General features: G+C 40.7%; 1 protein-coding gene across 1 annotated transcript in view; it reads left to right on the forward strand.

Moving 5' to 3' along the window:
• LOC149229094 (putative LRR receptor-like serine/threonine-protein kinase At1g56140) overlaps nucleotides 1-23,068 on the forward strand; it is a 412,674-nt gene that overhangs the window by 386,037 nt on the left and 3,569 nt on the right. The window contains exon 17 of the mRNA XM_089378460.1: nucleotides 22,455-22,843. Coding sequence (XP_089234586.1) covers nucleotides 22,455-22,843 — 389 coding nt within the window. The remainder of the gene's footprint in view (nucleotides 1-22,454; nucleotides 22,844-23,068) is intronic.

Genomic DNA, 23,068 nt, shown 5'->3' on the forward strand with positions numbered 1-23,068 from the left:
TAATAAAATAATTTAGCGAAATAGATTAAATTATTCCCAAATCACTTTTACAGAAGACTCGACTAAAACACTAGGACTCACCTAAGACTTTTACGATAAATTCCACCCTAGCTTTGGGGTGAGGCTGGAGGGGAAAACTCTGTCAATCATCCGTGTTTAGAAACATAGATGAATCAGTGAGACGAAAAACCTCCTAGAATGAAATTCGTCACCAAAATAATAGGCTTACCTAGGTTGTTACATACATACACGGTCTTAGTAGCATCATTTACACTACAAATTTTGCAGAATGGGTTTACAATGACTTAAAAAGCTGATAATTCTAATCCTTGAAAAAAAATTACAATTGCTTCCTTGGAATTTTGAAAAAATGTAACAGTCCCTAAAAAATCCCCAATGTGGGGAAAACTAGTTTTGCAAATGAGGGTTTTATTAATCTTTAGTGAATCTGTAATTGAAATAATACATAAAATACTTGTCGTAAACTGAAAAATGTGAAAATTCCTAAACCGGAATCCGTACTGCAGTAATTGATAATATTTCTCCTACTTGTTAGATTTACATGAACAAGTCATTTGCAGTTTCTTACGGCAAACATTGAAATACATACACTGCAGCCTACACCATTTAAAGAATATGCCGAAATAAGAAGCTGAACAAGAGAAAGATACAACACAAATGACATAGTTATTTTGGGCAAACGTCCCCAAAAAAACCCAATGCGGGAAAACCAGTGCAGTAGATCTGAGGGTTTTTATTATTAAACAAAAGTTATTTCTGAATACAATCTCTGGATGCCTCGCTGGCAATCTAATACAAAGAATATCACTCAGCAGAAGAAATTAGTGAGATTACCTCACTCGACATTGCAAGTCCCGATTGATCCGGTAGCTGAATCAACGAATCCCCGACTACCTCTGCACTGCCCCTACACAGTTACTGTGTGGACCTGTGTCAGCCTCTAGGCACTATGCCACCTCTTTGCTAGATCAATTTGCTCTTAGGAACTGACTCCAGCCTTCCCGACTCAAAACGTCAACCTCCTCAGCGAATTTCGAACCTCTGTGTGGAAGGCTTTTGTGTTGCTCTGCATGGGCCCTGCGTGAGCTCTTCCTGGTTCTGCGTCACCCTCTTTGGGCACTGCGCTGCCTCCTCTATGTCTCTCTGCCTCTCTGTTGAGTATTCTTGGCTCCAGAGAAGATCCTCCAACCAAAACTCTCTCTACCCCTATCTGTGTGCTCACTATGAAATCACTGTGCTGCTTCTAGCTTCAACAATTCAATCTGACTGATCAACTTTGTGTGTGTTTTCCAAATGACCATCAAGCCTTCTCTTATTATCCTCTCGTTGATCAATCAATGACCTAGATTAGATTCTAATCAATGGCTAGGATCATATTGACTTGATCTTCCCCTTCTTCTAGAAATTTCACCCACAGTTTAGATTAATACCCATTAATTATTTTAATTTCCTCAGTTTAGACTTAGGGTCCCATTAAAAATAATTAATTATTTTAATAAAACTGTCTCCGAGTGGAATTTCCCAAAACGCTTTCTAGGTTCTTTGGAATACTTGTGCCCAAGCCTCCCTGCAAAATTTGAGACTTAGAGCACATCCGATGCTACCAGAAAACAACACTCCCTCTTAGCGAGGAATGTGCTCTAGCAATGCCTCCCACTGAAGCATCACCCTGACTTCGTAACATCGTCCTCTGTGTTGTTGATGTCTAACATGTTGTCCACCAACTATTATGCTTTTGCTGCAACTATACTACTGTTGACACTGCCACTATCAACACTGCATCGGTAGTACAACTTCCTCTAAATTTCCGCATTCCTGCTGCTGCTGGCACTGCAACTGCCAACTACTCCTGCACTGCAAATTACTGCTGCTACTGCATCAACAATGGAAAAACATCCCAAATTACTGAACAAGTATTCAACGTAGATGCATCTCGATGCTGAAGATCTGATTGCTGCTAGTCCCACACTATCCCCCTAAAGCCACTGTGTTGCTGCTACTACTGCACTGCTGCAATTTTGCACTACACTGCTCAGACTTAGCGTTCTAGCCACTGCATCTGTCACTTCAACACTGCTCTGCACCATCTGACGCTTAGTCCATCCTGCTACCACTAATCTGAGCTCCCTGTCATGTCCCCATTTTTATTCTTCTGCATAGTACAACCAAGGTGGATTTCTAGGGCAGGGGATGGCCAAGTTAGTGGAGCAAGTTTATGTCATCAAAGGTCTCGATGGAGTTTTGAGGAGTTTCTTGGGGATTTGATCGCATTTGCTTGGCATATTTCGTCATCTGCGCGGTTTTCCTTCCGTTCCGTCGCATTCCGACAACTTTCAAAAATCAGCGTTATTATTGAGCATAACTTAATTAATTATGCTTGAGGTGGCATTCCAGGGAGATTAATTGATGGAACATCTTAGTGTAATAGCTTGTTGGAACCGAAACGAGAAGATCTATAGGATGGGATGGTTAGATATGAGTTTCAGTGACTTGAGAAGACGTGGTGGCCAATTTACCCTTTTCCCGCATTAAAAAGAATATTTTAATTGAAATAAAAGAGGGAAAAGTGCTCCATGATTAAAATAATAATGGAATAGAAGGTTCTAGAGGAGTCCATCAAATCTATAAAAGAGGAGTAGGAGACCATTGGAGGACATCTGGGATTTGAGATTTCTTCTTGTGGAGAGGTTTGAGAACATGGTTCTCTACTTCAGCAGTAGCCCCAGGACAGAAACCCTCAGGTGATTTAGTGAGAGTAGGTGAACACCCATTTCTTCCCTTGGTGGATCCATTCAGGGTTCACAGGTTGCAGTGTATTGTTTTTCAATTTGTTTTGGGTGGCCCATTGTGGCATTATTGCAGATCTATTGAGGCCAGCTATCTCAGCTATTTTTCTAGCATGTAAAACCCCAGTTCTTATATTATAAAAAAGCTGAGGTTGTTTCTACTTATTGTATTATCAAATTGCATGCATTTTATATGTTATATTTTACATGGCAATCTTCTGTTTATGAGTAGAAATTTTATGTGAAGGGGTTGTTCCAAATTTTCTTCGTTTGGAACATTACACTCTTATAGCAAGGTATTGATTCGAGAGGTGGACTCCTCAAGGATCCTGCCCATCTATAGCTCTTTTGAACTACAACTCCAAATCATCCCACCTCCCTCCTGGAGGTATCTCGACTGTCATGGCGAACTCCTCCTCCTTGATCTTTGCGGGTGCAGCCTTCGGATCGTGCTTCTCATCTTTTTCCTTCTTCCTGAGAGGACATTGTGTTGCGTAGTGACCCATTTCACCACACCTAAAGCATTTGATCTTCGAGACATCCTTCTTCCGCCTCCGCTGCTCCTGCTACCCCTTGGATGCAAGGGCTGCATTTTCTTCCTCCTCCTTAGGCTTCAACCCACTGCTGCTGCTTCCGTCAAGCTTGCACTTGACTAGATCTCTCCTCAGCTCTTCCTGCTTGAGAGCTGCCCACATACTATCCCAGTCTGGCAAAGCTGCCCTGCCCAGGATGCTTTGGACAAAGACTTGCCACTCTTCTGAGACTGAGTTTAGGGCCAGTCTCACCATCTCGGAACCTTGAGGTGTAGACCCCACAGCTGCTAACTCGTCCCGGGTCTCCTGAAGCTTTGTGAGGAATGAACCCCTTATGCATTTGCGCAGATCTCAGTTTCTGCTCTATATACATCTTCCGCTGCTCAGAAGATCCTTGATACAGCGTCGACAATGCATCACACATCTCCTTAGCAATGTTTCTACCAATGATGTAATAGACTATATGATCCTTCACTCCATCGATGATCTTTCTTTTTGTGTTCGCCATTTCTCCCTTGTACTTCTTGATTTGATCTGGATCTGTGGGCTCACCTACCACGCCGTCGACGTAGACTTTGAGAAAATGCTCATCCAGAAGGCATGACATCCTTGCCTTTCAGATTACATAGTTGGATGCCCCATCCAACCTATCATGATCTCTCAGTCCATTGGTTGCCATCACTGCCATGAAAATGTCGAACTGCTTCTTACTGTTTTTGCTTAGTCAATAAGAAAGCGGACCTCTTGGCGGGAAGTCTACTGAGGAAAATTTTCGTTAAAATTGGCAACTAGGGCCAAACTCCATGTGGGTCATCTTATTAATGGCAGCTGATATTTTTCTTAGATCCCTCTCATTGAGAGGTGTAGTATTGATTTAAAGATCATCCGATTCCAATAAGTATTCATGTAGATATGAATTTATTTGTGTTTTGGGACAATTCGTCAAGGTCGGCTAGCAACCAAATAAACCCCTCATGTGCTCCACGTTTTAGTATAAATAAAGGTGCCTTGAATCATTTGAGAACACAACTCTCATGATCTCCCTCTCTCCACTTGTTTTGGGTTTGTCTTCTCTCAAGAAAGACGCAATGGAGAGGGTCATCTAAAAGAGCCCTAGACGCAGTCATCTAGGAGAGCCCTAGCTGCAGTATTGGAGGAGATCTTGCCGCAGATCTAGGAAGCCCTAGCCGCTGCGCAGTAAGGAGAGCCCTAATCCGCAGCATGGAAGGATCAAGACAACGTGGAGACAAGTCTGTTTGGAGGCCAAGAAACAACGTAGAAGAGGACTGTTTGCAGGGTTGATTTGCAAATTGTCTTAGGGTTGTTTGAGGGCTATCAAGACAAATCCGAGTCGTTGTTCAAGGGCCGAGTTGCTAGGTAGTGAAGGCCAAAGAGCTAGAGGGACAAAACGCTGAAGAAGGTGGTGTGTTTGGGCATGCGTAGGGACTGTCTCATGATAGTGCTAGGCCGCAAGCCTTAGCACACAGAAAGAGCCGCGCAGAGGTTTGTTAAGGTGGACTAGCCTCTCACAAGGCAGCGTGGACAAAGAGGGGGCTTCCCTAGGAATGTTGCAACCCTTTGAGGGTTGGTTTGTGGACTGTCATAAGGGTTTAGGGCTGCAGCACGTGCCCTAACCAGGGCTGTCACAAACGCAGAGGCAAACATCAGTTCAACAGTGTTATGGAGGGGTGTTGGAACCTAGTTTAGGATCAATACTATAGTTGGTTGTTGTCCTGAAAGGTCACCTAGCTACTGCTGTTTAGGTGATAGCAGGGCCATGTTTGGGTATGATATGCTGGACATATTATGGGACAACATAGTACAACATAGTGGAGGCAGTATGTACAACAGCATGTATAGGTACAACTGTTGCATAGTGGAGACAGTATGTACAGTAGCATGTATAGGCACAATTGTTGCATAGTGGAGGCAGTATGTACAGCAGCATGTATAGGCACAATTGTTGCATAGTGGAGGCAGTATGTACAGCAGCATGTATGGGTACAACTGTAATGATTACAGGCAGTATGTACAACAGCATGTATGGGTACAATTGTGAGTGGTGCAGCATTGTGCACCGTGATGGGTACAACCATGACTGGTTGCATTTCCGTGACAAGAGCGGCTCAGTGAATGGGTGCAGCATGATGACGAGATGCAGTACGATGGAGAATTAGTTGAAGCAGCTTGTCTTCCACTGATCTCATGTATCATCTTCTTAGAGATGATCTATGCTCTTATCTAGATAAGTCAAAGTGTTGACTTCTGTTGTAAATGTACTATCTCTCTTTCTCTCTCTCCCCCTCTCTCTATGCTGAACTATTGAAGAACATATAAGAAGAATTGATCAAGGGTTTCCCCACATTGGGGTTTGTCCCTAGATAGTGCCACATCTTGTGTCCTCTTGTCTTGGCTTGTCTTCTGCGATTTATATTTATGTTCTATTTGCAGTTTACTTTAATGCCAATGTGATTGCTAATATGGAAAAATTGAGCTAACTATGAAAATTGAAATAAATTGCTCTAAGCATAGAACATACCTAAAATTAACAAATTCCCTCACTGTGCTTCTCCTCTCTCTTCTGACGATTTTCTGCCCAACAAACTGCCCGTAGAAAAACTGTGTCCCACCAGCTCTTTCCTCACGCTGAGGTTGCTGCGCTGCTCCCTCTAGCATGGCAAGATTTCGATCTAGAAGCCCTTCCTCTCCGTTGACTCACTCAGAGAGAGACTTTCCTCGAAAATTCAGCCCTCCTGGCCTGAACTGCGCAATCCCTTTGGAGATTCGAACTGCTGCCTCCTGCAGCTATTCGATCTCCTTCTCTTCTTAGCACTTGGTTCTCTGGCACTACTCTTCTTGTTTCACTCGCATTGCTCTGATACCATGTGAAAATTTATAAACCGGAATCCCTATTGCAGCAACTGATGATATTTCTCCTACTTGTTAGATTTACATGAACAAGTTATTTGCAATTTCCTACGACAAACATTGAAATACATACACTGCAGCCTACAACATTTAAATAATATGTCGAAACAAGAAACTGAACAAGAGAAAGATACAACACAAATGACACAATTATTTTAGGACAAACATCCACGGAAAAACCCAATGTGGGAAAACCGATGCAATAGATCTGAGGGTTTTTATTATTAAGCAGAAGTTATTTTTTAATACAATCTCTGAATGCCACAAACGTCCACGGAAACACCCAATGTGGGAAAACTGGTGCAGTAGATCTTAGGGTTTTTATTATTAAGCAGAAGTTATTTCTAAATACAATCTTTGGATGCCTTGCTGGCAGTCCAGTACAGAGAATATCACTTGACAGAAGAAATTAGTGAGATTACCTCACTCTATAGTGCAAGTCTCGGCTGATCCGACAGTTGAATCAATGAATCCCTGACTACTTCTGCGTAGCCCCTGCGCAGTTACAGCGTGGGCCCGCGTCAGCCTCTAAGGCACTGCGTCACCTTTTTGTTGGATCAATTTTCTCTTAGGAGCTCCAGCCCTCCCGGCTCAGAACGTCAACCTCAGCAAATTTTGGACCTCTGCGTGGAAGGCTTCTGCGTTGCTCTATATGGGCACTGCGTGAGCCCTTCCTGGCTCTGCGTCACCCTCTTTGAGCACTGCGTTGCCTCCTCTGCGTGTCTCTCTGCCTCTTTACTAAGTATTGTTGGCTCCGAAGAAGATCCTCCAACCAAAACTCTCTTTGCCCCTCTGTGTGATCACTACGAAATCACTGTGTTGCCTCTAGCTTCAGCAATTTGATCTGACTGATCAACTCTCTGTGTGTTTTCCAAATGACCATCAAGCTTTCTCTTATAATCCTCTCATTGATCAATCAACGACCCATATTAGATTCTAATCAATGGCTAGGATCATATTGACTTGATCTTCGCCTTCTTCTAGAAGTTTCACCCACGGTTTAGTTTAATACCCATTAATTATTTTAATTTCCTAAGTTTAGAGTTAGGATCCCATTAAAAATAATTAATTATTTTAATAAAACCGTCTCTGGGTGGAATTTCCCAAAACGCTTTCTAGGTTCTTTGGAATACATGTGCCCAAGCCTCCCTGTGAAATTTGAGACTTAGAGTACATATGATGCTACCTCTTGAGTATTCTTGGCTCCGAAAAAGATCCTTCAGCGAAAACTCTCATTGCCTCTCTCTGCGTGATCACTATGAAATCATTGCGATGCCTCTAGCTTCAGCAATTCGATATGACTGATCAACTCTCTGTGTATTTTCTAAATGACCCTCAAGCCTCCTCAAATAATCTTCCCGTTGACATTCAATGGTCCAGATTAGAAGCTAATCAATAGCTAAGATCATTTATGCTTGATCCTCGTCTTCTTCTAGAAGTTACACCCACAATTAGATTAACACACATTAATTATTTTAATTTCCTAAGTTTAGACTTAGGGTCCCATTAAAAATAATTAATTATTTTAATAAAACTATCTCTGGGTGGAATTTCCCAAAAAGCTTTCTGGGTTCTTTGGAATACATGTGCCCAAGCCTCCCTGCAAGATTTGAGACTTAGAGCACATCCGATGCTACCAGAAATCCACAGCAAAGCGCCAGCAAATTATTTCCTTCACTTCTGCAAGCAACTTCGACCTCCTGGAAGCTATTCGGCCTGCTTGTACGGCCCTGAATTGATCCACAAGTGCGGCATCAAGAATCCACTGGAAACTTACACTCTCTGACAGAATAATTCGTCCTCTACTGGAAAATCAATCTCTCCGGGAAACTCGACTTCTCCTCTATAAATCAATCACTTTGGAAAATTTGTTCTCCCCTGCAACAAGTCGGCCTCTCTCTGTCAATTCACACCACTTAAAGAAACCCGACCTTTGCAGAATAATTCGATTTCCCTCTGCCACTAAGAAACTAGAAATCTTTGTGAAAAAATTCTATCCACAAATCAATCTCGATCATTGTTGAACCCTTTGTTGGTGTCTTCCCATGTTATCACTGCGCCCTTGCTCACTCGAATTTTGTCTCCAAGAGCCCCATTGATTTCATTTTATAATCTCTCGTTGATGAATCAACAAGCACGCTCTAATCACAATCAATGGCTAAGATCATCTTGACCCCATCCAATTACTTTTATAAAAGTCACTAGAGAGAAATCAACTTGTCTCAATTAATATTGATTAATTAACCATTTTCCCTAAGTTAGACTTAGGAAAATAATTAAAATTGTTTAATAAATCTAATTAAGACATTTTTCTCTTTATAAAATAAACTAGGCTTGGAGATAATTATTATACTTGTGTTCCTAGCGTCATTAACACCACTTGAGATTAGAATACCTATCCGAGCTACACAAACTAACACTCCTTCTTAGCTAGGATGGTGTTTTGCACAACACCCAACTTATCTTTGAAGAAAATGAATCTCACATTTCCCAAGGCCTTTGTTAGAATATTTGCTACATGCTCAATCTTATAAATTCAGTGTGATCCAACCATTGCCCTATCTGTCAGTCTAGGCACCACCTCTCACACATCGTTTTGCATGATCGAGGTGTACTCCTCAACCATAGCATCCCGCCACACCTGCTGTTGTGTGACCTCTTGATAGTTGGAAGGCTTGCTATCCACAACCTTACTCATTAATGCCATGTAGCCAGTGTACCTATTTGGTTTTCTCCGCTTTCTCTTGCCTGTCCTAGGAGTCCCCACAAACTCCTAAGTATCCCTGACTGTCTATTGAACATCTCAGTTCCTTCTGCCAACTATAGAGTGTGGAATTTACACTTCCACGTCCTCTGGATACATCTCTTGAATCTATTGCATCTGCTGGTCCATACTCTGCAAACTTTGAGGAACTCCTAGACTTGAACCTGTGCTTGTATTATTAACTATACTCGTATTGTCCTATCCCTAAATTTGCTGTTCTACCCTTGGAGCTTCTCTTGGCTTCTCATGCCGATCAATTGCTACTGGCAAATCTCTGGACCTCCGATATGCCTTGTCCTCCATAAAGCAAACATCTCTCCTAACAATAATCCTCTTGGTCCCTGGAATGAATATCTGATATGCCTTAGAAGTCTCATTGTACCCAAAAAAGTACTCCTCTGCAGTCTAATCCAACTTCATGTTGAAAAATGTAACTGGGTTCAGTCTTCATAATTATGATTGCACTTGTATCAATATGTATTTCATGTAAAAACAAAAAGAAGAAAAAGAAATTATTATTATTATTATTATTATTATTTTCCAATCAAAGCATGTTCTTCATGCTTTTAGGGTTTATTGAGTCAATAAAAAAATTTGTCATGAGTCAAAGTCCCATTTGGACTATTTGTAACAAAAAGAAAAAGTTTATTTCGAGTCAAAAGAGTCAATTTTGTCACCACAAGACCAAGTCGTCCCTCCAGATGGACAAGTCGGCCAACCCATAAGATGTGTCTCTTCATATGTAATGACCCGCCTACAATTACAAACAGAGTGTGAATATTAGCATACATACGGGACATCCATATGATAGCTACATATGCATGAACCACATGTATTGCACTACTATACCCACTGGCTAATATTAAAAATTTTGATTATCAAAATAAGTTCTTGAACTCACCAGGATATAATAAATATACCGATTGGGGCATTTATATGTGTACCACCTTTATATATATATATATATATATATATATATATATATATAATCTTTTAAATAAAATATATATATCTATATATAAAATAAGATAATGGAATATATAAATTAAAATTTAACTAATTTAGAATTTATTAATTTAAATAAAAGAAATTAATTAAAGGTTTACATAAAGTGATTTATTTAAATATATGAACCAAAACAATTTAATTAAATTACAAACTAAAAGTTAATAAAATACTGCCAAGCCCTAAAAGTGATTCATTTAAATTAAAATAAATAGGACTGCCTCCATCTAAAAGAAAGAAGGGCCGAGAAGATAGTAGGAGAATGACAAGCAAAGGGAAGTAAGGAAGCGGTGGAGGAAGGAGGCGGACAACAAGGAGTTTAAGAGACGGTGAAATTAAACATATAAGGCAGTGAAGAAGGCCATAACAATGGGGAGGAATTTTGGGAAATTGACAGAGAGACAGTAGGAAATTCTCACAGTGTTACTGATAGAAGGCATTCTGAGCTCAATTGTTCTTGAAGTTTTGGGCACGGGGGCCAAAGTACCTCAAATTTGAAGTACTTTGGAGTTGGATACTGAAGTTGTGCTCAGTTTGGCATGGAGGTTTTGGTTGTTTTGGTAACGAAGTGGGAGCAAATCAGAAGAATCTTCAACCATAGAAACCCCAGGTAGGTACTCAACATCAAATTGATAAATTATGATATTCTGAATGGTTATACCCTGTCAAAAATTTTAAATTTAAGGCTTGTTACCACTCAAACTAGTAGGGGACCTAAAACAAGTTCCTAAGAGAGCAATTGCTAGGTTAAGGGAAACGGTGGAGGCTTAGCCCATTATCACCACAGCTAAGTCTCCCTGCTCTTTACGGACTTTCACTAATGGGAGGAGTCTCGGTAGTGTAGGGATCACTTGTAAAGTATATGTCAATGGATAGGTGAAAAGCTCTGTTACACCAGACCGCTCTCGGGAGGTGGGAAACCTATTCCAATGGTTCCCGCGCTCTCGGGAGCTTTGGAACTGTATGGGAATGTTCCCGTATCAGCGGGAGCTACAATGGGAGCTGGGGAAAGTTTCGGGAGCTTTGAAGACTATTTTTTTTTAGTTTCAGCGTTCCCTGGGGTTGGGGAATACAAAGCTTGTAGAGAAATATGTTGAACTGCCCACAAAACATGAGCCTATGTTGAAACCTTCGCAGGAAGAAAGGCCAAAGACATCCTTAACACCGATATCCTTAATTGAGAAACTAGAGCAATCCCTTGATGGGTTAAGGAAGCATGTGGCACCTCGATGTAAGTGCGATATTTGGGATGTCATGCTAATGAGTATTTCTTTTGGTATTTATGTATATATATTGCAGATGATTGTGTGTGCATATTGTATGTGGCAGTCAATGCTTAAACATTGGAGTTGCTTTACTTTTTCTCTTAAGAATAACTAGAGAAACATAGGAAAAATTGTTCCTTTGTATTTTTAAGCCAGATTGTTTCAAAGACTAGTCATGTGTGAGAGAACTAATAATGAACTTGACATTTTAATAATTTATATATATAGAAGGGAGAGACTCAGGGAGAGAGACACCAGAGAATATATTTATATATAAGAGAGATTATATATTTAAATTGATTTTAATATTTTAATATTTTGATTATATATTAATTTTGATTATTATATAATTAAAAAAACTTATATATTTTATATTTTTTTATTATATAATATTACCGCTCCCGATTAGCCATTTCCTGTAAATTTTGGGGAAACCTCTAGTCGTTCCCGACACCCGTACCCAAGTTCCCAACATTCCCATGTTCCAGGAACTCATGCAACATAGGTGGAAAGTGACCCTATAAACACTTTTCCAAGGATGCAGTGAAGAATGGAACTTGCTTGCTCTTTAAGCAAGGGACTCGGTCCTCCAGGGGTAAGGGATGAGGATGGGAGGGTTGAGGGAGAAGGAATAGGCTTATAGACAAGGTTCTCAATCCCTATAATCCTTGGGAAACTTGGATTCCCAAATGGTCCTTGACAAATAATCTTTATTGAGAAGTGGGACCACACAGGGCCAAGTGGACCCAGCCCAGGCTCGAGGATGGAATCTAGCAACCAATGATGTTCCTATCCTGGACAAGGTGAAAGGAAAGGACCAAACAAGAATATTTACTTCAAAACGTTGAATTGATCCTGTTGAGGTCTAGCCTTGGGGATGCCTAGGCAAAATTTGATCCTAGAGCTAGGGCTTGGGATTCCCGGAGATTCCATTGTTAGAATTGCCTCAAATTTGGAGGAGAGGGAGGGGACCCACCAACGCAGTAGCCTATAGGAGATCGAAGTTTTTTCTTTGGTCAATTCCTGGGAAATTGATGCCCTAGGTGAACTAATGGGGCTAAACCAATGTTGCACGAAGCGGGGATGAAACCGGGACGTTTTTTGGAAGCGAGGACGCAGAAGCGTCATTTTCCAAAAATCTAGGAAGCAAAGCATCTGCAGAAGCGTCTGCTATATATATATTTATATTTTTTGCATCTATACTCAAAACAAACATCCCAAATACCAAATTAGTTGTAGAAGACATGAAAACATGCATATTTTTGCATAAATCAAGATAGATATAGCATCCATTGTACATTAATGATTAATTATTCGAGCATCAACCATTTAGATGCATCAACCATCTAAAATCTAGATTCTTCTCCTCTTGTCTAGCCTTTGCCTCTACCTCGATTGTCTAGGGATATTAGTCAACATTGCCCAATTTTGATCAAACTACCTAATTCAAGACTTAAAATATGGTAGAAAAAACTTAACATGCTTGATCGATGATTTTGACTTGATTGAAAGGTAATTTTTTGCTAAGGGCGTGACAAAGGAGTTCAACAATTAACACCACCAACACTAGGGTACATATAGGGTTTGGTGCTCTTGATTAAATACTAATTGCATACCTTCATATTTGATATAATCTAATGAAATGCCACAATCCCATTGATCCTGAATACCTGAAAACTGTTAAGTCTGTTGAATTTCTATTTTCTTATAAAGTCCAATGAAGCTAGAACCACTCTCAAACATCCCCAATCATTTCATGGCAATGTTAAAAATTTAAGTAAAAGGATGAAAATGAAAAATAAAGGAGAATGTCACTTTTACTTTAAGAATTTAACATTACCATGAGGGAGCATCTGCTATATTTATATTTTTTTAATATTTTTTTGCCTTCATTCCTCACCCTAACCCAAGGTGGACCCACCCCCAACAAGCAAACTCACCAAAAAAAAAAAAAAACGATTTTCTTAGGCTGCGCGGCGCTCTTTCCGGAAGCGTGTACGGAACCGTACGATTTGCCCTCCGAAGTGTCGCGCTTCGTACGGCCGAAGCGTCGTACGAAGCGCGCTTTGAAGATTCGGAAGCGCCCTTCGAAGGGACGTTTTCGGAATTTCCAGGAAGCGTCCAAAACAGGCGGAACCGCGCTTCCAAATTTTGGAGTAGCGCTTCCGGGGATGCTTCCTGTACGAATCCGTACGGGACGCGCTTCGGGCCTTAGATCCGGGGGGTGAGGGACGTTTCCTGCAACATTGGGCTAGACCTAGGGAAAAAGGGGAAAAAGACAAAAAGTGGGTTAAAATGATCACCCTTTTTGAGGGACTAGTGCCTAATTCACTTGGGAATATGGAGTCAAGGATGATGACGAGTAAGAACTTGGTTTCTTAATCAAGGAGGCCCAGAAAGTCAGCTTCATCCAACGTTAAGAGAAAGAAAAGAAAAGTGACCTTCAACCATTTATACTTCAAAGAAAATGATGCAAGCTTATCAAGACAAATAATCTCTAGGACATTTCATTCATATAACATTGGCCCACACACTAAATCAGCGAAAACATGCTTAATTCCACATTTCAATTATGCAACAATTAGCCCTAATTTTAGCAATATGTAACAACAAGAATAACAACATCAAAATTTACTTACAATGTTATAGAATATATCCAACCAGCATTTCGTTTGCAAGACAAAGCTCCAAGACAAGAAAAATAGCCCAAATCCATATGTCAAAATTCATCCATCTCCCAAAAATATCCTCCAAGGAAAAAAATGTGAAGTTCTCTATGATTAGAGAGATCCCAAGTCAAGTGATGATCCAAATGAATGTATCTAACATCAATATATAGCCTCCTAAGGAGTTTGAATTAGCCTATGGGCCTACATTAACCCCTAATGATAAAATAATGTGCAAATAAAGCCCACCAAACTAGCTCAAGTGTAAAAATGAGCCTTACAAGGGACCAAATAATAGTATGTACATGTCGTGGGGCCCTCCAAAGGCCTGATAATGTCCTGAAGTGCCATACTAAGAAATAAATTTCCCAGTATATGATGGACAAGGGGGTGGCCCCTTGTTCTCCAAGTAGTAGACTTGTGGTGCTCCCAGTGGGTCTGAGGGCACATAAATGACCCCATAGGTCTCCATATGAATCAGAGATGCCTGTAGATCCTCTGCAAGGGTCCAAGTGGTGGAATGAATGCTGCCATGACATCGTACATGTCTTGGAACCCCTGCCAAAAGTGTGGGGCTCCTGTGGGAGCCTGTTGGGAATAATGTACCAAGCATATCACCATCATTCCAAAAGTGGATCGCTAGTAGTCTCTGAGCATCGATGAAGATCTATGGAGTGTTATTTGTCGTTGTGGAGGCCAATGGCTCTCTATGCACACTATATATGTGCCAATGTAGACCTTTGGGGGTTAGGATCCCATATAGGGAGACCAAACCCAAATGGAAACCATCTATAATCCTGCATAAGATCTAATGCGTCCCTTACGCTTCTAGTACAACCAGTCATTAAAATAATCGAGTAAAAGAGTTTACAAATCATGGATAACAAAGTGGGCACTTCATAATGGCATGGTGGCATGTGCTAGTGTCTCCAAGCTTCAAAGGGGGTTAACCAAGTACCTTATTAGGTGGTTTCAGTGCTTACAGGGGATAGTATGTCCATGGTACATCTCTCTAATGAGGGTTCCGAGTGATAAATAAGTGGAATGGAGTAGGGAATGAGAGGGGCAATCCTGGGCCACATATTGGGGCATAGGGGTAGCTAGATAAGGGGAAGCCCACACCTGGGTATGTAATGTGTAGGAGGGAGTAATCGTGGTACATGAGGTGCCTCGGCCTTGATTTTCCCACCCTTATGTATATGCATTTTTCCTTTTATGATTTTTTTTTAATTAACTGCTCGGAGCTCAAAGGACAAGGGCATGACGTGTAAGAGATAGCAATGATTACCCCTTTAGGTAGGGCAGTTCATTACCCTCCAGGGATTGGGACAATCACGGGTTCCTGAATGATAAAGGAGACTCATCTAGGGCCTATGGAACCAGAGTGATGACCATGAATTGGGGTAGAGCTCATTTATTGGCTTTTGCCCATGTGCTAATTATTTTGTTCCGGCCATCTTTTGCATTTTGTGGTACAATTTCTTGTTAAATGTGGCAATTATGCTTTTTTCTTTTTCTTTTAGTTGCTTCAACCTCTGGGGCATCATTCCAGGCCTGACCCAAGGTGGGGGCAAGGGGATAGGGATGCTGGCCCTATGTGGACCCAGGTGGGAGAAATGATGAATGGGGTATAGTGAGTGGGAAGGGAATAATATATATAGATAAAAGAGTGGGACTACTCACCCAAATTCGAGGTTTCCCAAGTAGTACCACCCTGAACCAAATGGTCAATAAAGGAGATCCCACGGGACTAAGATCCAAAGGTAACATCCAAAAGAGATAAAGGGGACAAGAGCACAAACTAAGCCCACCCTTTCCGCCAAATCCCCCCATCAATCCATACCTAGAAATATCCATGATAAGTAAACCCAATACTCAATTACCAAATGGCAAGACATACCTTTAGATTTTGGAGGCCCACCTTAAAACATATGATCAATACAGGTGGGTGAGGGACCACATGGTTGGCTCAGGTGGCAGAGAAATGGCACAACGAGCTAGTAGGAGGTTGCAAGGGGCTGCTGGCTGTCGGCTGAGGTTCATCATGGAGAAAAATTTCTCTTGGGGATATCACCCACAAAGTGGTGGGTAACATCTGGCTCTAACTGGGATGTGATCTCTCAAAGAAGTGTACGACGAGGTCATGAGAACTCCAACAATCTCTTGGTCACCATAGACTTGTTATCTGCACATGTCAAAGATCAAAGCCACGGGGCAACATGCTTTTCATGGTGTCTTATGATCACCCATGCTTAATGTTAGCCCATAAACCAACAAGAAATAAAATATGCAATTTTTTTTTAACCTAAATGCAATCTAATCTGTCATGAGGAACATCATATGCGGTTAATGCAAAAATCGGCATGCAATGTATCCTACCCTAACATGTATATGATGAAGCTATTATTAAGTGTAATCATAAAGCCAGTGCAACCAACATATCATCAAGTCAATATAAATATGCTTGCTTCTATGATTACTCATGCAAAAAATCCCAAAGCGGATGCAAACCCAAGCACATGGAGGATGTTGCAAGCGGGAGGTAGGAAAATAAGATGCCCACAAATGGATGATTATGTTAGAAGAGGTAAGAAAAGGATGTAATCTAGTCCATGAGATCTTCTCTTGCAACCAAAATATAGAGATCTCGACAACCAAGCTCATAACCTTTTGATGAATGGCAACCTCTGCCATATCACTTCCACCATTGTCCTTATTATTTACATCATGGCTTATGGCTTTCATTGGGTTATGATTAGTGCGAAAGGGAGGCCAACAAGATGGAAAAACACAAGTAGGTTGCACATGATGATTACACTAGAGAGGGGAGACTATGGAGTGATCAAATCCCTGAGGGTGTGTCCAAGGAAAAAAAATATAATTGATGAAGGGCTCTTCCTTAACACTATACTCGAGCAAGGGAAAGGGCTCATAGTTACTTGACATCATATGATGAGGGGTGAGGGAATCACTTGATGAAGACTCAAGATGATGACCAATAAGAAAAAGGGAGAAAGAAATATTGCATTCAACAGGTTGCGCTTTCCCAAAATCATAATCTAAAGGCTCAAGTGATTTGAACATAGAATCATACTTAGGAGAAGTGGGAGCCTTATCAATTTCCTTAGTATCAAAGATCGAGTCTCTCCTAAAAGGAAAATTGATCACTTCCAATTGCCCCTCTTTATACAAAGGAAAATGAAGATTCCCCTTCCCAAGGGTATCAATGGGTATGTCATCATAAATAATGCCCGAGGGGAAGGGAAGACCAATCTCATCCTCATCCTCCTTGTCGATGTCGTAAATGGGAGCACAATCAAATTGAGGACCAACAATTTCCCATTTCTCCTTTTCAATGCGAAAATAATCTTCAATGTCATCTTTCAAAGGGATAATAGGATCATCTCTCTCAAGGTTTTCAATCGAGAATTCTGTGAAAATTCCTAGATCTAACAATCTCAAGAATCCTACTGCAACCAGCTGAATTTACTTGACCTAGATTGTAAATTACATTATAAGCTTATTTCATATTTCTTTTTGAAACATTGAAGTAAATTACTGAAGCAGCCTACACCAATTAAATATGATTTTGAAACATAGAAACTGAGCAAGGAAAATAGAAACACATAGGACACCGTTATTTTTGGACAATATGTCCCCAGAAAAACCCAATGTGGGAAAACCAGTGCAACAACTCTGAGGGTTTTATTATTATGCAGGAGAAATTTTGAGTACAATTCTAGGATGCTCAACTAGCAATCCGATACAGAGAGAATACTGAACAAAAGACTGGTGCAATGATCGCACCTGGTCATTGGAGAATCAGTGACTGATCCTGCTGCTCTGGAGGCTCTATGTCACCCTCTATGTGGCCTCTGCACAGAACTGCATCACTCTGGGCAGTTTCTGCGTCACCCATCCTGGGTATTACGCTGCCTCTCCTCTGGATCCATAGTCTTGTACTCAAATTTACTACCGCATAATATTAAAAACCTCAGCTGTTACACCGGTTTCCCAAGTTGGGTTTTTCCGAGGACTTAGTCCAAAAATAATTGTGTATTTGTGTGTGTGTGCATCTATTCTTCTAGCTTTTTTTATTTCTTCCACGGTATTTATTTTGTGAAGGTTGCAGTGTATTTAATTCGATACTTTCCGTAGCACACAAGTAGTAAATTGTTTAATTGAATTAACAACTGGAAGAATTAACACTCGTTGTTGCAATAGGATTCGGGGTTAGTCGAATTTTCACTTGGTATCGGAGCACAAGTTGAAGCCGAAGAGCTCAGTTGTAGGCTGGACGAAGGAGCTTCGAAGCACTACGTAAGCAGCTATTCGAAACCCGAGTGGTTGTGCGGTCCCTTTGGCCAGGAGGGTCAACTTTTGAGGAAAAGTTTATTTCTTTGAGAGAGTCGGTAGAGAATAATTTTTCTAGATCAAAGATTACCATAGGCAGAGGGAGAAGCAATATTTTCCTTGCAAAGCAGATCTTCAGCTAGGACGCAGTTATTTTGCAGCAATTTGCCAATGCAGAATAGCATTAGGAGGAAGGAAGAGCACATACTAAGGGAATTCTTTCCTCAGGGAACTTCTAGTCCAAAAGTTTGATTTTTCACTGCAGAGTAGCAGTAGTTGTGAGTAGATTCGCCCACTCCAACAGGGAGTGCGTAGAGCCAGTCAGCAGCTGCGTAGAGGAGAAGAGGAGGAGTTCGAATTTTTGCAGAAAGGGCATCAGCAAGGCTAAAAGATCATGATCGGTTGGACGGAGCCTACAATGACGTGATCTGGAAGGCAAGAATTTCATGTCTTCTAGATGAATATGATCTCAAAGCCTACATCAATAACGTGGTAGCTATACCGATGGATGCAGATCAGATGAAGACCTACAAGAAGGATATGGCGAAAGCAAAGAGGCTGATTCTCGATGGGGTTCGAGATCATGTGGTGTCTCACATAGCTAGCAAAAATAATGCCAGGGAAATGTGGGAAGCTCTTGCTACACTATACCAGGGATCTTTCGAGCAGTGGAAGATATATCTTGAGGAGAAGCTGAGATGTACAAGGATGCAGAAAGGGGAGCGCATAGACCCCTTCCTCACTAGGATTTGGGATGTCCAAGACCAGCCGTCTGCAGTAGGGTCAGTGCCCCAGCCTACAGAATTGGTACGGTTAGCTATAAACAGCTTTTCTGAAGACTGGCAGGTCTTCATCCAGAGTATTTTGGGTAGAGTCAAGTTGCCAGAGTGGGATCAAATGTGGACTGATCGACAACAGGAGGAGATGAGGCGAGATTTGGTGAAGAGCACCATTAGTGGTAGCAGTGGGACGAAGCAAGTGAAAGAAGTGGAGAATGCGGCTCTCACATCAAAGGGGCAACAGGAGCAACACAGGAGGAAGGACCTTTCCAAGGTCAAATGCTTCAGAGGTGGTGAGCTTGGCAACTACAACCCTCAATGTCCTCTCAGAAAGAAGTACAAAGAGGAGAACCAGGATCAGTAGGCTACATCCACGGAGATTGACAGGTTGTTCTCCAAATTGGAGGAAGAGTTTGCCATGATCATCGATATACCTCTAGGAGTGAGGTGGGGTGATTTGGTTTTGTAGCCCCAGAGAGCTATAGGATGGGCAGGATTCTTGAAGAGGTCCACCTCTTGAATCAGAACCTTGCTACGGGAGCCCACAGTATTTCAGTCGCAAGATGGATCAGTGGCAAATGGTGCAATCATATGCCAAAGTGACAGATGCAGTGGCTAGTAGCGATCAGATACTGGGTAGTGCAGTGCAAGTGGCACAGAGTAGAGTCAGCAGTAGCACAGAGGCTTCAGTGACAGTGCAGAGACTAGTAGCAGTTAGAGATTCGGGTGACAGATGCATCATACTGATCATAGTTGATTCAGTGTTTTGGATGCTTTTTAGTTGCAGTTGTTGCAGTTGCAGTAGCAACGGATGAAGAGGGAGTTGCAGTGTTGGCAATAGTTCAGCTGGGTTAGCAGCAACACAAATGCAGTGTATATCAAAGTCGTGCAGTAGCAATTGGGCAGCAGCAGCCAGGCATCAACAGCGTGACAAGAGGTGGTGCAGAGACAAGGTGTTGCTTCCATGGGTTGCAGCGCTAGAACACATTCCTCGCTAAGAGGGAGCGTTAGTTTTTGTAGCATCAGATATGTTCTAGCCACGAAATTTGGTGGAGAGGCTAGAATACGTGTATTCTCCAAAACCCAGATATCGTTTTCGGAAATTCCACTTGGAGACGACTTAATTAAAATAATTAATTAGTTTTTAAGATTTCCTAAGTCTAAACTTAGGAAATACGATTAATTAAAGGATATTAATTAAGTCATGGTGAGAATCTTCTAGAAAAAGACTTGGATTGAGTTCTAGTTAATCTTAGCCATCAATTAAGTTTTAATCATGGTCGTTGATGTGTCAACGAGAGATTATAAGAAGAAACTCGATGGGGCTTGGAAAAAACACACCAGCAGTTTGATTTCACTGGCAGATCGATTTCCTGAGTAGCAGCGCTGAGTTGTCGGAGAGAGAGCTAGTGAGCTCAAAGCAGTGAGGGAAGGGTATGAATAGTAAGGTCGGAGGAAGTTTTCTAGTTCCGGTGAGTGCACTGCAGAGAGGCAGTAAGTGCCACAAAGAGGCAGCGCAGTGCTTCAGAGGGGTATTTTGTTGGGGAGAAGCAATGATTTAGGAGTATCCATCTTCCAAACAACAGCAAATCAAATAGCGAAAGGGAACGCAGTTCCGACTTGTGAGGATGCAGTACTGCGTAGACTAACGCAATCACTGCACAGAGGCAGCAAAGAGCAACTCAACTTGAGCCAAGGTCAATGTTTGATCTCCTGTGGGAGTGAGATTTTTCTCACTAGATTTATTGTCAGTCATTTCTCTGTATGGATTGCTAGATTTGAGCATCCATAGTCTTGTACTCAGATTTACTACTGCATAATATTAAAACCCTCAGCTGCTGCACCGGTTTTCCAAGTTGGGTTTTTCCGGGGACTTAGTCTGAAAATAACTATGTATTTGTGTGTGTGTGCATCTATTCTTCCATCTTTTTTTATTTCTTCCGCAGTATTTATTTTGTGAAGGTTGCAGTGTATTTAATTCGATATTTGTCGTAGCACACAGCAAGTAAATTGTTTAATCGAATTAACAATTAGAAGAATTAACATCAGTTGCTGCAATAGGATTTGGGGTTAGCCGAATTTTCACAAATTTTCTGAATGTGGTCACCCTAGCATGCATATTATAGCAGGAATTTATAGATGAATGCCAAAGTACTAGAAGCAAGGTTAAACAATATTAGCGATCATTCGAAACTTGAAAGTCCACTAGTAAATTTATGATGACATTGTTCAAGTCCTAATTGATCATTTAGTAAAGTTAATTTTATGATGACAATTTGCAAGTCCTAATTGATCATTAAGGAGGAAAATAAACTATAAAATAACATTCCAAAGTTCCTAAGAATAACTTTTGAGAATCTAAAGAACTTGAGGTCAAATAGTTTGTGCAACCATAAACAACTCATGTAATAAAATTTAGCTTGTCAAAAACGTCACAAATAAAAATGAAATAACTTCAAAGCCCTTAACTTGGAGACTAGAAATAAAATATAAAACCCTTGTCCCCATTCTCGTAATAGAACATGTCAAACTATTTGTAAGCTTCAAAGTAAATTTGTTGTGAACTGAACCTCAGCATAACCAATTACAAGTTGAACCTTCTGAAAGTCTGGGGCAATGGAACCCAACCTAAAATAATGCAAAACAGTTTGTACTTTGGTTTAGATAATATCTTTTTCAATGTTTCCAGGTTTAAACCTTCAAAATTACTAGACTAATTTATGCATAAGTACCAAAGTGCCAGTTTTAAAGAAAATTTTGGACACTCTATGGCTGGACACAATTATCTATCTATCTATATAATGTTAAAAGTATTATACTAATTCTGCGTCATATCCATGGAATGTTCAGTTAATTATCAAAATCCTACATAATCTGCAAAAATGGATTTCCCAGCACGTACATGGTTTACTGATCGCCATTTCACAAATATTACTAAAGTCTAGGTTATCTGATATTATTATGTGCTTCCTAGCTGCTTCAAATCCATTGTCCTTTTATTGGAATATCCATGCCTTGGTATCTTCGTTACTCCAGCACAGACAAATAACTAAGGATGATGAAGTACTCACTAAACCACATCAGTATGCATACTTGGGGTATATATGTGGTTACGTATAAATAACAAATAGGAAAGAATAATATCCATGTGATCATTTCAATTTGCAAAGTCAACGAGATAATGCTCCAGTATGCAAAATAGTATATGTTGCAGTTGATACAATTCATTCATAATGTTGTCAAACCAGGATTGAGATTATTCACCATTGATCTGTTGTTGAGTGTTATCTTGTACTTATATCACCTCAATTTTTTAAAGGAAACTATCTTGTCGTGTTTGTACTTGCTTGTCAGGTTCTTCTTTGGCCATCAATTGTGGAGGTCCACAGCTGATTGATTCTTCAACACAAGTCCTTTTTGTGGGGGACAATGAAACACTAGATGCTGCATCATTCTACATGAATTTCGAAGAGAATTGGGGAGTTAGTACAACAGGAACTTTTTTGAGTTCATCAGATTCAAGTAACGCAAATACTAATCCATATTATATGATTGAAGATGGATCAACTCAAGAACCAACAATATATACGGCAGCACGTCTGTCTCCCTCATCTCTGAGATACTATGGCCTTGGTCTTGAGAATGGACCATACATGGTAGAGCTCCATTTTAAGGAAATCCAGATTCCAAATACACGGTCATGGCGAAGTCTTGGATTGCGCATTTTTGATGCCTATCTACAGGTATTACTCTATAATGACATAACTATAGGAACCAACTTGAGGGGCACAGAAAATCCTTGTTCTATATCATATCTTATTTGCTAGGAAACATGATATCATGGTGCATTTGCAAGGACTGTAAATTCACATCACAGGTTTCAGAAATGTTGATATTAGCAAATCTTTTAGTCCAGGTCATTTATGGCACCTTGGCTGGTAAAATCCCTTTAAAATTAAAACATCATT

This window comes from Pinus tabuliformis, chromosome J (assembly GCF_031772625.1).
Source record: "Pinus tabuliformis cultivar Carrire ecotype Pingquan chromosome J, CPIR1, whole genome shotgun sequence".
Lineage (NCBI taxonomy): Eukaryota > Viridiplantae > Streptophyta > Pinopsida > Pinales > Pinaceae > Pinus > Pinus tabuliformis.